The sequence below is a fragment of the Tachypleus tridentatus genome, chromosome 6, assembly GCF_004210375.1.
Source record: "Tachypleus tridentatus isolate NWPU-2018 chromosome 6, ASM421037v1, whole genome shotgun sequence".
NCBI classification, from domain to species: Eukaryota; Metazoa; Arthropoda; class Merostomata; order Xiphosura; family Limulidae; genus Tachypleus; species Tachypleus tridentatus.
Genome location: NC_134830.1, coordinates 8563265 through 8581253, shown reverse-complemented (window position 1 = coordinate 8581253; position 17989 = coordinate 8563265). Strand labels below are relative to the sequence as shown.

The window sequence follows — 17989 nt, the reverse complement described above, 5'->3', positions numbered from 1 at the left end:
TTAACTTTCATTTGGCTTGTTGTTCCCCAGTGACTCAGCGGTAAGTTATAAACTTATAATGTTAAAACCCGTGGTTCATCTCTCACATTGGTGGCAGTGAATCTTTTTTGTTTGTTTGTGTTTGAATTTCACACAACTCTACTCCAGTACTGTGTGTGTTTTTATAGTAAAGCCACATAGGCTATCTGCTGAGCCCACCGAGGGGAATCGAACCCCCTGATTTTAGCGTTGTAAATCCGTAGACATACCGCTGTACTAGCGGAGGGCTACTCCAGTACTATGGGCGTTGGTCGTACCTAATTTTCAAGTGATTAAAGTAAAGGCAGCTATTTAAAATCACCCACCGCCAAACCTTAGACTACTTTTAGTTAATACGAAATAATTATTTAACCGTCACTCTTATAACGTACCATAGCACGATAACTGGACGCGAACCACAAATCAACTTCCTAGTTCGTCCACCATGGGGCCTTTCACCACAAGAAAAAGATAAAATACCCCCTATTTCATTTGTCTTGATAAATATATTAAGGAGGAAGAAACTTTGCCCATGTCGCTATTACTAGCAGTACAGATGAACCAGTGTCCATTTATAGCTGAGCACAAATAACATTACCTTACAAAGCAGTTGATCTCAAAACTATTTTTGTAAATATTTTCAGCGCCGAGTGTTTTGAGAAACAACAGAGATGTGTATGGAGTGAATTTCATACACGTCGTAGTACAAGTTTTAATGTAACACAGTTTAGCACAGAGAGTCAAGGAAATAGATTATACCATAAAGATAACAACATATTACACGTGAGTGCTTGTTAGTACGGGTACTGATAGTTTCATTTATTAAAATATCACTCTCAAATGCTTAATCTATTGCAATAACACGAGGTGTTGAACAAACAAAAGGTTGTTGAGTGATAACAAGAAATCCACAAATGTATTCTAAAGACGGCTTGTATGGGTATCAAAACTTTAATAAAAATAAAGTTTTAACACCCATACCAACTAACTTAAGAATACAAAAAAAAAGTTTTATTATCGTAATTTTGCTCTAGAATATTTGATAAGATTAAAACTTTACTATAAACTGTGAGTTCAAATGACATAAGATTTTCTTAAAAACGAAGTTTTCCAGAATTTACCAATACAATATCCATCAAATATACAAATATAAAATATTGATCATTTGGAATGATGCTTGGGGACAAAAAAAGGCCTATAGTATACGTAAGATATTGTCAGTATATAGCGCCATCTTAAAGTTGCATTTGAAAATAAATATTATGTGGATAATAATTCGAAATATATGTGTAAAAACGGCTCGTTTGGGTTGAGAAAATAGTTTACATTCGCTCCTCTATGTAAACTATTTTCTCAATCCAAACGAGCCGTTTTTACATATATATTTCTCTACAAGTGGGTTTTCTCGACATCACTAATAATTCGAAATATCTGTGGTTGGTTGTTCAATGACTGAAAACTGAATATCCAAGAAATCCTTTACTTATTTATTTAATATTTATAAAATAATTATTACAATTTGTTTATTATACAGCAAACATACATTGGTATATTTACTGTGTCCACCGTAAGAAATCGAATATTGCAATTAATCATTATAAAAATCTAAACTTACCGCTCATTCTCCTGGAGACAGAAATTAGCAACGAACTTTTTAACGTTAAACGTTTTAATTTTTCTATACAATTGTTTCGGGAATGACTGTCACAAATCGAATCAATAGATTTTATTATTTCCGAAGTGAATTTCTTTATTAAAAACAACAACGATTACATTAAATCAGTTGTTAATATTTATCTTTCAACATAAGTTTGGATTTATATTTCAGTAAGACCGGATGTTTACGGATTTTGGGGGTGAATTGTTTAAGATTGAAAACTATGGATTTTAAATAAATAAAAATATGTTTAAAAATACAGTTATATTGATTTAATATGATTACTGGTTTATGGTAAGTAGATTTTCGGAAATGACATAGTGTTTAAGCTACTACATAGCTACTAAACGCAATCCGCAGTTTCAGTTGTGGATGAGTTATAGAAGTGATAGTGAATTAGTCTGCTTCAGGAGCCCTAGTGCCGTTCAGGTAAAAATACCAATATGTGATAAACTACTGTATTAGCTGAAATAGTGGCTTTAATACAAGTATTTATTAGAGTTCATGCCTCACTGCTCTGTTTCATGACGTAAACCAAAAACATGGTTAGAAATAAGAATACATGTACGTCCTGAATAAATAAATACTAAAAAATTGTAGAACTCATTAAAGTTCGAATTCTTAATATTCACCGTTAAAATAAAAGTTCTCTTCTCAAAGTTACAATGTGATTATAAATAAAACCTATTTGTCCTTGTGGAGTAATGTTTTACCAGGGGGCGCACGGAAAGTCGCGATTTATAACGATACCAGGTTTGAACGACGTATCAAAGTCAACTTTTCTCATATGACAGCATTGGTTTAATCTTTTTCAACACTGCCAGATAAATAACTCGAATATATATATATATCTTATCATTCGCAATGTGTTTTTGATGAAATGTAGTTTACTTAGAATAAACGGTCTGAGATATAATCGTATTGGAATCGAAGTTGAACGACCAACAACGAACTTTTGGTGCGCATGTGTATAGCAACAAACATTTAGTTTTTGTGTTATCATTAATCAAACTTATGGATAAAGATCGCCCTTTCCTTAGTTAAATAAAAAAATTTGTTTAGGCCTAAAGTTATCACAAATTTACACAGGTAAAAACCGATCTGTTCCGTCACATAGTCTGCAATAAGTTTTTGTTTTCATCCATTTATAGCTGAGCACAAATAACATTACCTTACTAAGCAGTTGATTAGCAACTATGGATTTACACTCCAGTTTAGCAGTGTAAAACTAGAGGGAAGGCAGCTAGTCATTACCACCCACCGCCAACTCTTGGGCTACTCTTTTACCAACGAATAGTGGGATTGATCGTCATATTATAACGCCCTCACGGATGAAAAGGCGAGCATGTTTGGTGTGACGGGGATTCGCACTCGCGACCCTCCAATTACGAGTCAAGTGCTTGAACACCTGATCATGTCTGACTGACTCTGATTCTCCTGACTGTAATTAGGGTTCGGTGACATTCGATATTTTGAAGTTTTCGAACTTTCCAGATGAGAACTCCATTTTCTCACTGCTAATAGTATAACATACTGACCGAGGTGTTTTAATAAGGTGTTTTCTCCGACATGTGGATATCGTAACAGTTAACTTCAGGAAATAGTTTGACTTCTTATTCTTGGTGGTTCATGTATTATTTTTAATCTATTTATTAGCTGTTCTACCCAGTTAACTTCCTTTCCAACAGATGGCTAGTTAAGGTTTTAATGAAGGAGACAAGGGCTCACGCACCTGTGTAATTTCCACCACGCATTTCTCAATTCCAATTTTGTTAGTATTTGAGGCCTGCTAATGTACGTTGAGATGACAGTCTACCTATATTTACTGTCACGCTTTACCTTTAGCAAAGTGAAATGTATGCCTAATATTTCTATGTATGTATATAGAGGTAACAACGGTTTCCACCTAATAGGTTTTTATTAGCTTGGTGTTTACGTCCGTGGAACGATATTAAGTGGAAACAGCACTTGTTCTAAGTGGTTATAGTAAATAAAAACAATAAAACATTGGTTGGTACATAGGTCACTGACGACGGTACTGACAACATTGTTTGGTACAGAGATCAGTGACGATGGTACTGACAACATTGTTTGGTACAGAGATCAGTGACGATGGTACTGACAACATTGTTTGGTACAGAGATCAGTGACGATGGTACTGACAACATTGTTTGGTACAGAGATCAGTGACAACAGTACTGACAACATTGTTTGGTACAGAGATCAATGACGACGGTACTGACGACATTGTTTGGTACATAGATCAGTGAGAACTCTTGGTTGAATGCACGTAGATTTCCGATAGGTTTCACTTTCTTCTAGTTTCTCCTTTGTCTTTCGTCATGGAGAACTTTATTTTTCTGCATTCTTAGAGTGTAGATATGACGTCATGAAACGTCACACGCGATTAATGCACTAGCGCCATCTATACAAAAGTAATAGTACTATAATAGTACTGTCTGTTTTATGTCCATGTAAATTATTCGCAGGATTGGACTGATCTTCACCAAAACTGGTATGGAAGTTCATTAGATCCATGTGTGGTTACATACAAACGTTCAGTTTTGCATTTTGCGGTTTTTCTGAGTGTTTCTGAGGGATTTTTTTTTAACCACTACTTCTACATGCTGATAGATCTTCAAGAAGTTTGGCCTGGTGATTTGTTGAGAGATATGTTCAAACTTACGGCTTCACATTTTGTTTTGCTGTTTTGATTGTTGTTGTTTTTTTAATTATATATAATGGAAACAACTTTCATATCCTAAAATAACCTTTCATTAATCATGAATTTACATAACTTCCGTCCAGCTAATTGTTTTTAATTCATCAGTTTTTTTGTAGGCTTAACATTGTTTTAACTTCGTCAATGTGGGGCAGTTGCAGTCTGTGTGTTTTCTAGGTTTTGACGTTATTTTACCTTCACAAATGTGGGGCATAACGAATTGTTTGTTTTTGAATTTCGCACAAAGCTACTCGAGGGCTATATGTACTAGCCGTCCTTAATTTAGCAGTGTAAGACTAGAGGGAAGGCAGCTAGTTCACCACCACCCACCGCCAACTCTTGGGCTACTCTTTTACCAACGAATAGTGGGATTGACTATCACATTATAACGCCACCACGGATGAAAAGGCGAGCATGTTTGGTGCGACGGGGATTCGAACCCGAAACCCTCGAATTATGGGTAGAGTGCCTTAATCACCTGGCCATGCCGGGCCTGTTCCATTATGGTCAGATGGATTAAGGCATTCGACTCGTAATCTGATTTTAAAAGATGACGTATTACGGGTCACTTAATAACAAGTGAAGTGTTAGGTGACGACACGTGTTCATCGTTGTTCGGTGAAAAACGTAAACATTAATCATTTGTATCCATAACAAAGGTAGACTATCTTATCTGTTGCTTTAAAAATGAAACTATAACAGAATTTCCGTACTTTCAGATACGAATTTGTACAAACATCGCTTATAACAGAATGGAATTCATTCCATACAAGCTGCACATAACTTATAGAAAGCTTGTTTTTTTCAAGTACAATAAAATAAGCCATACAACATGCGTGTCGAATTGACCCAGCGTTTAAGAGCTACACATTTCTACGATTGACTTAGAAAGTGCTATAAATTTCCACCAACTAACCAGGATCGTCTTTTCTAATCTCCTGTGCATCTAGAAAGTGTTGGTTTTCCCTCGGTAACAAAACCGTCAGTATGTTTTGTCACAATTTTTAATAACCCGAGCACCAATGGAACTGAAGAACTGATTTAAAACGATGCGGTGTGATTGTAAAAGATACATTGGTTTGGTTTCCACGATACTTGTTGGTAAATGAAACGTTTGTGGACAGGCCGATTCTTCAACTTATTTATAATAAATGGCAAAATCAGCACGGATATTATAATTAATATGTATACATTAATTAAAAATGCTTTTGAAGGAGAGCTCAATACGGAACCAACTACATCATCCTAAGCCCGAAGGAAGGTACGATACCGAACCATGACACATGGTATTTGGCGGTGACGTTATAGGCTTTTAAAATTCTAATTTTAATGATATATTGTGGCATTAACTACATACGATACGATAATATTATTTTATTTCACAGTCGAAATGAGATAAAATCAGGTACAGTGTCACACCAACCACCAGGAAACATTTTACTAGAAAGCTACAGAAAAACCTCATCTACAGGGTATGTTTATTTTCGGGCTTGGGTTATCTGATGTGTCTCTCGCGGAGAATCGAACTTCGGATTTTAACGTTGTAACTTCGTAAACTTATCATTGTTCCCCATGGAGGACGTGACTAAGAACTTAGAATCATTACCTCCCATAAAACACATTAAACTGACAGACTAAAGGGAAGGCAGCTAGTCATAAACACCAGCCGCCAACTCTTGGATTCTTGTCTGGCCGAGTAGTAAGATTAAACACTCACTCCTATAGCGTGTCCACAGCTTCATAGTACGGGATGTCTTATGACAATCAATAGATCGTCTGACCTACAGTAATTATAATTAACCTGATTGCAATATGTCGCCGCCTAACAAGATAACGAACTAAAATGCAAACAAACAACGTTTTCATCGAATCATGGATGGCGATTGTTTGTCTTTGATTCCAAATACGAAATAATTTTTATTAGAACGTAATCGGATGGCAAAGATTTAGATTTCCAATTTTTCAGAAGAATATCACATTGAAATAAAATGTCCTTTTGGAAACCACAAAGATCCCTACGTATTCCACGAACTTGTTTGTTGGTTTGAAGTTAAATTTGTTTGTTTGTTTTTAATTTCGCGCAAAGCTACACGAGGTCTATCTGCGCTATCCGTCCCTGATTTAACAGTGTAAGACTAGAGGGAAGGCAGCTAGTCATTACCACCCACCGCCAACTCTTCGGCTACTCTTTTGCCAATAAATAATGGGATTGACCATTACATTATAACACCCCCACGGCTGAAAGGGCAAGCATGTTTGGTGTGACGGGGATTCGAAGTCGCGACCCTCAGATTACGAGTCGAGCGCCTTAACCACCTGGCCATGCCGGGTCTTTACAAGTTAAGTACAACGAAACACAATGGGATATCTCTGCTCTTCCCACCAGGGGTATCTGAAAATATACTTCTGTTCTACTGGGACGTAACTTACTAGTACGTACGTTCGCCAAATAAGTCAAAATTTAGTGGCGTAACCATCTCTATACTGAAATACTATGTGCGTAAAGTGTACTATACGTGTATGTACGCTACGCGTCTGTTGTGCTATACTTGGAAATAGCGGTAAGTTTTAACTGTAAAACGTGCATTTCACACGTTAAAACAGAGATTCGAAAATTCTTTAACGGCTGGAAAAAATCTAATATCGACAAAACAAAATATTTGACATGTCCATAAATGATATTCATTGATAAGAACACCTGAACCGCCAGAGGACAGCGAATACCTCAAATTCGTGGATTTAACTGGGAAAGACGGGCCTGATTAGAGTCGTGAAGAAGGGACCTGACGATAAACATAAGTCTGTGTTAGGCTTAGCACCTTAAAGCTAGCATCAAAATTAAACGTTGAGCATTACTATTCAGAAAGAAAGACAATTCACGGATAGCTGAATTAAAAGAAGTATTGTTTTGTTTTTTGAATTTCGCGCAAAGCTTCTCGAGGACTATCTTCGATGAAAAGAAAGGAACTTAGGTGACGTAAATCTAATAGACCGTATACATACAGCATGGTCAGCTTAGCGTGATCTATCAGTTAATGTGTGTGTATACACACGGCATGGTCAGCTTAGCGTGATCTATTAGTTAATGTGTATGTATACATCCAGAATGGTCAGCTTACCGTGATCTATCAGTTAATGTGTATGAATTCGCGATCCGTTGCCAAAAAAAACAAATCGCGTTCTGAGATTATGGGTGTACTCTAAAAGTGACAGTCAAATGTTATAATTTGATGAAAGAAATGTAGCTTAACAGTTAGCAGCGGGTGTTATTTAATATTTTCCTTACTTACTGACAATCGTTTTAAAATTCGAAGCAACTAAACACGTACGATTTAACTTATGTTGCAAAGTAAACTTTGCGTTACGTGCAAAATTATCCATTTTTCATGTTGAATTTATAAGAAAATTATAGTTTCGATACTTCTTTGTTTCTACAAAAATTATGTTTATGTCTCTCTCCGTAGGGCCTGGCATAGCCAGGTGGTTAAGGTACTCGATTCATAATGTGAGGGTCGCGGGTTCGAATTACCGTCACACCAAACATGCTCGCTCTTTCAGCTGTGGGGGGGTTATAATGTGGCGGTTAAGCCCACTATTCGTTCGTAAAAGAGTAGCCCAAGAGTTGGCGGTGGGTGGTGATGACTAACTGCCTTCCCTCTAGTCTTACACTGCTAAATTAGAGACAGGTAGCGAAGATAGCTCTCGTGTAGCTTTGCATGAAATTCAAGAACAAACTCTCTTTGTTTATATATATATATACATGTGTATGGTATATAGTGTTGTAAAAAAAAAAGACATCTTCTTAAACCTTGGAGTAAGGGACCAATGAAAGGGTAACGAAAACGAATGTACATAAAAACACATCTCTCCATACTACAATGAGTTACCCACAAATCATTTGTAATTCTTTACTAAAGGTCACGAGGTTGCCTTATGATTCATTACACTTTCTGACATTGTTTGGTACTGTTATCCATGTACTGTCCATCACACCTGTTTAACGTGACCGGAAGTTCATAAAAATGCTAAAAATAAGTTCGTGTTTATTATTTTTAAAACAAATGATTTCACTACGGCGGGACTACAGGGTGTGAATATGGTTCATAAGAATAGATTTACACGCCCCCTCACGGTGACTAACAGAAGTTTTTTTTGTGGTGAAACGGTGTCAACAGACTAGATTTTTGTTACCCCAAAGTAGTGAAAGTGATTTCAAAAGAGAGGAAAACCTGGATCGTTTTCACCTTTTTCATGACTTTCCCTACGTTCCTGGTTTCCCCGTGAACGTCGAGTGTCGTGGGTTGAACACACGTCGAAATAAAAAAAAAACAAATATATATTAAAATGCTATGAAAGAAGATATTAGCTGATGTACTTAGTTGAGCTTCCATTTAAAAACAATAAAATTAGTTTACGAAACTTATATCGTAAAGAGTCTCCAAAGTTCAGCAGAACGTGCGTTAGGATCTAAAGTAATTTGTCTTCTAAACTGCTTTATGTTAAGAGTTTAACAAATTTCTTCCTCAAGTTACACCTCAACTTTCCTCTGTATATGTTTCGCTGTTTTCAGTACCATTATTTGTTACTTCAAGTGGCAATAACATACAAGTCATACAGCTGTCTTACATACGTACCTGTTTCTCAGCCTAGGTGTGACCTATGTGACAGTCATGACCAAGTGCTGTTATATAAGAACAGCCCGAATATTGTACAGCTGTCTTACATACGTACCTGTTTCTCAGCCTAGCTGTGACCTAAGTGACAGTCATGACCCAGTGCTGTTACATGAGAACAGCCCGAATATTGTACAGCTGTCTTACATACGTACCTGTTTCTCAGCCTAGGTGTGATCTATGTGACAGTCATGACCCAGTGCTGTTACATGAGAACAGCCCGAATATTGTACAGCTGTCTTACATACGTACCTGTTTCTCAGCCTAGGTGTGATCTATGTGACAGTCATGACCCAGTGCTGTTACATGAGAACAGCCCGAATATTGTACAGCTGTCTTACATACGTACCTGTTTCTCAGCCTAGGTGTGATCTATGTGACAGTCATGACCCAGTGCTGTTACATGAGAACAGCCCGAATATTGTACAGCTGTCTTACATACGTACCTGTTTCTCAGCCTAGGTGTGATCTATGTGACAGTCATGACCCAGTGCTGTTACATGAGAACAGCCCGAATATTGTACAGCTGTCTTACATACGTACCTGTTTCTCAGCCTAGGTGTGATCTATGTGACAGTCATGACCCAGTGCTGTTACATGAGAACAGCCCGAATATTGTACAGCTGTCTTACATACGTACCTGTTTCTCAGCCTAGGTGTGATCTATGTGACAGTCATGACCCAGTGGTGTTACATGAGAACAGCCCGAATATTGTACAGCTGTCTTACATACGTACCTGTTTCTCAGCCTAGGTGTGATCTATGTGACAGTCATGACCCAGTGCTGTTACATGAGAACAGCCCGAATATTGTACAGCTGTCTTACATACGTACCTGTTTCTCAGCCTAGGTGTGATCTATGTGACAGTCATGACCCAGTGCTGTTACATGAGAACAGCCCGAATATTGTACAGCTGTCTTACATACGTACCTGTTTCTCAGCCTAGGTGTGATCTATGTGACAGTCATGACCCAGTGCTGTTACATGAGAACAGCCCGAATATTAATGATAGGTGCTGCCAAATAGTTACTTTCTCTTTAATCCAGTGACTATCAACCTTCTGTCAACCTTTCTTTAACTGAAGTATCATTTTCAAATATTGTATACCAGTCGTGACCTAATAACCGGCTTTTGTAAAAAATATCTGGTTTATTAAACGAATAACTGATAACGAAAAATCCGATAAATATCGTATCATCCGTTTTCAAAATTCTCTTCGCGAACTTTCACCGGTATTGGACAATAAGTGTTTTGTCGGTTCAAGTTTGTTTTAACTTCACAAATATCGGACAGCATGTTTTATAGGTTTAACATTGTTTTAACTTCATCAAAGTGAGACAGCAATGTGTTTTATAAGTTTTAACTTCACAAATGTGGAACAGTCAGTACGTTTTGTAGGTTTAACGTTGTTTTAACTTCGTCAATGCGGGACACTGTTTTATAGATTTAACCTTGTTTTAACTTCATTAATGTGGGACATAAGGGAACAAGTCCAGGAGAGAGAGTACAAGGAACTTTAAACTGTTGACAATCAAACTGTATCTGAGATTTAATTTAATAAGGATACATACAGCATTTGTTCTGGGATTATGACCTCTGGAAGTCCATTATATTTTCTATAGACGCAGAGCCAATACCACCAGACTCTTGCACGACGTAAAATACGGGGAGTTCGTTAAATACGTTGAATTTACATAACTCAACTTCCTAGTTCAAAACTCGTAATTGGTAGAGCACAGATGCGTAGCTTTGAGCTTGAATATTATCCTAGCGGACATTTTACAAACTAGTTTTTGTTACTTCTTTTTCTGGGTTTCTTCTTGTTTGACAAATTAGAAGTATGATTTATTAAGTACCCTACACCAACCAGCTCCTCAAGCTTATAACCTGAAACTCTAGTTTCGATATCCTCTGTTGGCAGAGCACAGCACAGACTACTGTATACAAACAAAAAATATCTCAAACAATTAAACAATACTGTAACTGTAACAAACCAAAAATCACTGTTAAAAATAACAGCTCCCGTTTAATACAAAACATTGATACGTGTGTGTGTGTGTGTGTGGTGTGAAAGCTCCACCTGGTGAGCTTTTAATGTGCAATTGCTAGTAAGAATAAACAATATAACTTCTACCATCCCACCCATCCTCCTAGATTTTCTGTTCTTCAACAAGAGCAGAATTTGACATTGTACTATCTGTACACATGTCTCCCCAAAGGGATCAAACATCGAATTTTAGTGTTTTGGCACCTCCGGCTTTTGTACTGTGCCACCGGTGGAGATCGAACTGTCGAAAATTATGGCAACGTATAAAAGTGTTACCTACCTGCGCCCCTATTGTTGAAGTTATGAACTAGAATTAATACTAGTTAATACCACCACCTACTTTTGGGATGCTCTTCAGCAAAGAAAAGTGAAAATGACTATCACATTATGCGGGATATGAACCTGGAACTTTCAGGTTCTGATTAATGTGCCCTAACCATCAGGCCATCCTGAGCTTTGTTTGAGTGCTATACGTTCGTTATTTTACTATGTTTTCCCTTTATTTATTCATGTATACTAAAATTTTTCACGTTTTCTCAGTATGTGTATTACAAACTCTAAGTGGCATGTATTGTAGTTTTGTATAGTTTATACAAGTTACAATGTTCACTAACACTAACTCAACGTGTTTAACACGTGTAACTTACTTATTTGTCATTTCATCCTTTCAACTAAATTTTTGTGCTGCCACAATCAACTTAAGTTCCGATAGATGGAGCCATAGTCGTAACCCTAGAAGACAAGTTTTAGATCGTATTGGTATACACTTATCATGAAAACATGAGAAACTACGATACTCAACTGATATGAGGGCAGAATCTTCATCCAATGTGAAGAAACGCATTTAATATTACAATGTATACTCCAGCAAGGTCAAGAAAACCCGACTTTTAAATCAATAGCCTCAAATATCCTTCGCTGTGGATCTGATACAAAGGTATACCTTGAAACAAGGCTTCTTTTTTCCTGTAATTTTAGGACCACCGGAACGCAATAGTTCTAATAATTTATTTTGAAGATAGATATACAACAAATCAATATAACACAATATTGATACCATGAAGCTATAAATTCCAGACAATAATGATGTAATTAAAAACAATATAATTAAAACGATACATTATATACAAGCACAGGTAAAGCGTACATACAGACAGATAAATCAGTTTGTTATTTCGTCCATAAATCCAATAGGAGACTGGTTTAAATAAATCGTACTACCGAATGGTACCACAAACAACCATTTAAAAACTCTTAAAACAGTTTCGGTAAACTAGATTACTAATAGTATTGGCTCGTACACGGAAATGGTTTGTGTATAAATTTGACAATGTAATTTATTATCTTTCTTTCGTTTTCTAATATTATTTAAAACTGAACCATTCTAATAAACTTTCACTGGTTTATTAACGAAAACAAAGAGAACTTTCTTTCAAACAAAGAAAACATTTGTGCCAGACTGAAATCGATTGGTGTGTGTGCTAAGATATTTACTAAAGTCAGTGTTAAAATTAAGATATGAGATCACATTTGGACAGATGTCGCTGTAAAACATAGACATTTACATATTTATCTATTAACTAATAAAAGATATAAAAAATTAAAATTTTCAAGAGGGTCCGTCTTTTTTTTTTTGCCACCTCTGTATGTGAGTTTTACAATTGAAACAATCATGGTTGATAAATATTGTATGAGACAGACTAACAATGAAGATCATAGATATAATGATTGACGTTTGTTTTACAATACAAAAATTCCATTTTCATCTTTCCGAAATATTTTGGCAACGTCACTGTATTTATTACACAAACGAGTTCAAAGTTTTAACACTGTTTATATTCCTGGTTCTACGGTAATTACTCCGTAATAGGATTTTATTTAACAAACAAATAAGAAATGTGACGTTCCTCATTACTAGCTGGTTACGTATGTAATAACACAGAAAGAAACGCAACGTGTTGTAACTATTTACAGAGACATGTGTTGTTGAATCAACAACTCAGGAACGTGTCAACAAAAAAGACAAGAAGCGACCACCACTTATCAACACAGTAACGTTAATAACTTGTATGGTTATATAACAGATTAAAATACGGTAGTTTCATATATTATAATAAAGATTATACAGTTTAATATCTTACGAATGAGAACATTATTTAATATAATCCATAGAAACCAGCAGTCTTTGGGTAAACTTAAATTATGTGACTGACTGATCTATTTTGTGGACAAAGAAATGAATAGTAGGAATCTTTATTAAACAAAACGTAATTATACACGTGTAGACGCAGTAGACGCACAATTAAGCTGCTCTTTGTTGATACTGAAATAGTCGCTTTTAAGCGCAAATTTACTTTATACGTTTCGTACAACAGGGTAAACCGTTACAACAATACAGTTCCACGGTACTTCAATATAATATACACAATTATCGCTGGATTGAAAAACACGGTTATTTCATAAGACAAATTTGAATAATGACCACAATCAGAACTGAAAGTAAAGGAGCAAGCGGTACAGCTACAACGTTAAAATATTTTAACCTGTTTTAGCAATAATCGTTATTCTCTAAAGTTGTCCTTAACATTTTGACTTACCCTCTGAACGTATCGCTGTGTTTAGAAAGTTGAACCACTAACAAACAAATAAATCCCTATTAGGATTGCTAGTTTTAGATTTGTGGTTTGACTTCTAATAAACATAAATAAGGCTTATCACTATAAAGGATTTAATGTTATACATTTATTTTAATATCTCTGTTTCAATTAATTGCATGTAACGTATACTGTTAAATGTGTATTGCGCATGTCCCGTCTGTTCTTTAAATTTGTAGATTCTCGAGGGTAAGAATGAACAATAAATGTTTTACGAAAGCATTAACGTATTTTCGAATATTGTTGCCAAGTGAATTTTCGGGAATCTAACCTATAGAGTATAAAAGGTAACAATCGTAAGACGACAAGAGACAGTCAGTATACTAAGCCTGGGAAGCTATAACAGTGATAAACGCTTATTAATAGGAAAACTACAGATATCTAACCAGAAATGTGAATAAATTTCGAACATTACAGTTTAACTTCAGTGAATTAATTTCGATTTTAATATTTCTACAAGTACATTAAATATCTATCTTCCTCTGTGAAAAGTAAGCTTGTAAACCACGTTAGGCCAAACAAGAATAGATCTAGCTAGCATTCCCGTCAATTGCGGCGTATCTGTGTATCAACATAAAATTAATTCGCTCATCGTGGTCCTGGACCGTCGATAAAATATTCAGTTCTAGACCAAAGAGAAGACTGCAAATTGTTTGAGAGTTGGTAACATTTTTTGTATATAAACCATTATTTGTAATAACCGTTATTATAAATTGTATTGTTGTTTGTATATTAAAACATCTGTGTTAAAAAAGAAAAACGTGTGTATCCACCTTGTTAGCAAATAATACACAGCAACATTTACTTAACTTCTAAATTAAAATTTCCAGTTATTTGAAATGGTAATACATAACATACGCAGCATAATAAATCGGTGACCTTTCTGTGACAAATTAGAATATTTAACATCACTTAAAGCAACAGTGCTTGAAATTATGCTAAATTTTCATTATCAACATTGACTATAAATGACATTAAAAATGTTTGTTTCAGGACGTCACGTTAGGGGGAGCTGTAATAGACACTGATATAATCTACAAAATTTAAACGATAATGTATTTCTATCGTTTCTTGTTACTTTCTTGACCATTGCGATATAGAAGGTGTTAAATTATTTTGTAACTGATGTTTTTCGATAAGTAAAAAATTAAATAGTTGACATTAAAATGTTTGACAGATTCATTAATAACCAACATAACATTCTGTACGTTTGAATCTCTAGGTAAGCCTTCTGGTGCCATAACTTTTAGTTTCCCGTAGTTTTACAGATAAAATTTGATATTAAAATAAAATATATATTACTCTGCTAAACCTAATAACACTGATTTATTAATATATATTAAAAAATGCTAAAAGTACATATATTTTAGTTTCAATATATATTTATTTATATTGAAAAGAACACTTTATAAATATACTTGGTATTAGAACACTTAAGCCTTTTAATACAATCGTTCAAAATGTCATACCTGTAACATTTTCCTTTGCAATAAAAGTCGTAACTTCTAATGAAAAATGTTTTCTATAGTAAACTCGAGATGAAACCATCGTTCAACTGAGATGAATATTTAAGTTACAATACCAGGAACAATATGTGATATTTACTGTAAATACCTAGTCTGATTGGAACATTCACACATAGCTGTAAGACGTCCTTCTGACGACATTTTTCACACTTAACTAACTGACCCCTTTCAGGTGAAGACGACTTGATTTCCAGACTATTATCAGTTCTTCGTAAAAACAGTTTACGTGAAAATAATTACAGAAAATCTTTAAACTAAAAAATGTAAACTATTCAACGTAGATTTTTAAGACTTTCTTCGGCAAAATATTTTCCATTAAAAATCTCTAAAATAAGACTTACTAACAAAAATGTACGTCATATCAAAAAGTAAACTGGTTTCACAAATTTAACAGTCGTTTCATGAAATTTTCATTTTTTAACATGTAAAAAAAATCCCATTAGTAAGAAATTCCGGTTCTAGTTTTCATTGCACTTGTATTATTACTTTAGTTTCCCCATGTGCAGTCCGTTAAACTGTCTGTTCTACGAGACTTGAAATGGTCAACACCTTCACCACACGGAGCATTTCTTCTCGGGATTCATTCTACTTCCAACTGGACAGTTGTAGGCTCGTGCGAAGTCATAAGAATTTGACAAAGGCCCAAGAACCCTAGCAATGGAACAACTAAAATTTCAAAATACCTAAACAGATTAACACCCCCCCCTTAATAAAATATTCATATCAATTAATTTACCTTGAAGTTTAATCCGTTTAGGGCGTCTAATAAAACTTTTAATATGCTGTTTTCTTGATGTTTCACCATTTTAATGTAATATGTATTTAACTTTAACTACAATTCCAAAATTTTGGCTACGTTTAATGGAATACTCAACTGGTTTTCTACTGTACTCTCACACAAATCTCAACCATAAATAAATAAATATGGAAAAGCCACATCAATACAAAATCTATACAAGAAGCTACGATCTCCGAGTCATTCGCATGGAAAATAAAAACTACACACACACTACATAAACTAAATATATACAATCTGTATATACGGGCTAAATCATCTGCACAGAGAAACAAGGAAAGTATCACGTAAAGACATGGGTTATACAGATTTATTTATGAGAAACTTTATCTGATGTTTTCAATACGTAAGAATATTATTTGGAAAACTCCTTACGACCCTGTCTTACCGAATTGGCCCTGGACTGTGAACCGATGATCGAATCTTGGTTAGGGCATCTTCTGGTCTCATGGTCCCACACCAGATCTAACAATATTTAAACTCGTTTTTGTTTTAATATTACTAATTAAACACATATATTTAAGATAATATACATAAGGGTAGAATTTATCATACTTGAAATAAAATAATAATATTTAGGTGTTTGTACAGATAATGAAAAATGAAGGAAAACAAACTTACCTATTCAAAACAGTATACATTATATTACATCGTTTAACTAATATCAAAAGTTGTTTGTTTGAAATATTCGTACAAAGACGAGATGTAAGACACATGGTGAATAGCACCCACCGCCAACTGTTTTTCTGGCCGAAAATTGGAATTCTACCATCACTTCTATGATACGCCCACAGCCCTCTTATTATGTTTTTGTGACAAGGAGACACAGTCTATGTACAGAAAGGATTAGACCAAACCCAGCCATATTTCAGTAGTTAAAGTAACGGCGCCGACGTATATAGATGTTGCTGCTGATTTAACGAAGCTTTTTCGTTTGTTTTGAATTTCGTGCAAAGCTGCATGAGGGCTGTTTGCACTAGCCGTCCCTAATTTAGCAGTGTAAGACTAGAGGGAAGGCAGCTAGTCATCACCACCCACCGCCAACTCTTGGGCTACTCTTTTATCAACGAACAGTGGGACTGATCGTCACATTATAATGCCCCCAAAGCTGAAAGAGCATGTTTGCTGTGACGGGGATTCGAACCCGCGACCCTCAGATTACAAGTCGAATGCCTTAACCCCCTGGCCATGCCGAGCCTATCTCAGAGTTGTACAATTAGTCATCTGCGCTCTGGACACTGCGGGAAATCGAGTCCTGAATTTTTGTGTTGTAGTTCCGTAAACGTTCCGCTAACCCACAAAACAGTTATACCAATTTTACAATAAACACAATAGTGACGTTATAATAAATATTCTTTATGACAAGCCCATACCTGAGCGAAGTTCAGGAAAAACAACTGATCATGGTCCAGACGAATACCTGGAAGAAGCGGTTCCTTCCCGTACTTTCGTTCCCACTTCTTGTAGGCCTAAAACAAACATTCTATTTTATTGGGAAAATTTCCTACACAGAAATACTTTTTACTGTAATACACGCTTATTGCATGAGCTGTCAGACTTTGTTTCTTATGTTGCAATGCGTTTAATATGTCAACCATAAAACGCTATCTTTATTAAACTGGTAGTTAGTTAGTTTGTTTGTTTGTGTTTTTTTGGAATTTCGCGCAAAGCTACACGAGGGCTATCTGCGCTAGCCGTCCCTAATTTAGCAGTGTAAGACTAGAGGGAAGGCAGCTAGTCATCACCACCCACCGCCAACTCTTGGGCTACTCTTTTACCAACGAATAGTGGGATTGACCGTCACATTATAACGCCCCCACGGTTGGGAGGGCGAGCATGTTTGGCGCGACGCGAACCCGCGACCCTCGGATTACGAGTCGCACGCCTTACGCGCT

The 17989-nt window shown here is 35.7% G+C and overlaps 1 protein-coding gene across 1 annotated transcript in view; it reads right to left on the bottom strand.

Moving 5' to 3' along the window:
• Positions 1 to 12114: 12114 nt before the first annotated feature.
• The window catches only part of LOC143251471 (neprilysin-1-like), an 89500-nt gene continuing 83625 nt past the window's right edge, over positions 12115 to 17989 (bottom strand). Inside the window, exons 8-10 of the mRNA XM_076502769.1 lie at positions 17468 to 17563; positions 16483 to 16559; positions 12115 to 15949 (exon numbers count right to left, since the gene is read on the bottom strand). Coding sequence (XP_076358884.1) covers positions 15850 to 15949; positions 16483 to 16559; positions 17468 to 17563 — 273 coding nt within the window. The 3' untranslated portion in view covers positions 12115 to 15849. The remainder of the gene's footprint in view (positions 15950 to 16482; positions 16560 to 17467; positions 17564 to 17989) is intronic.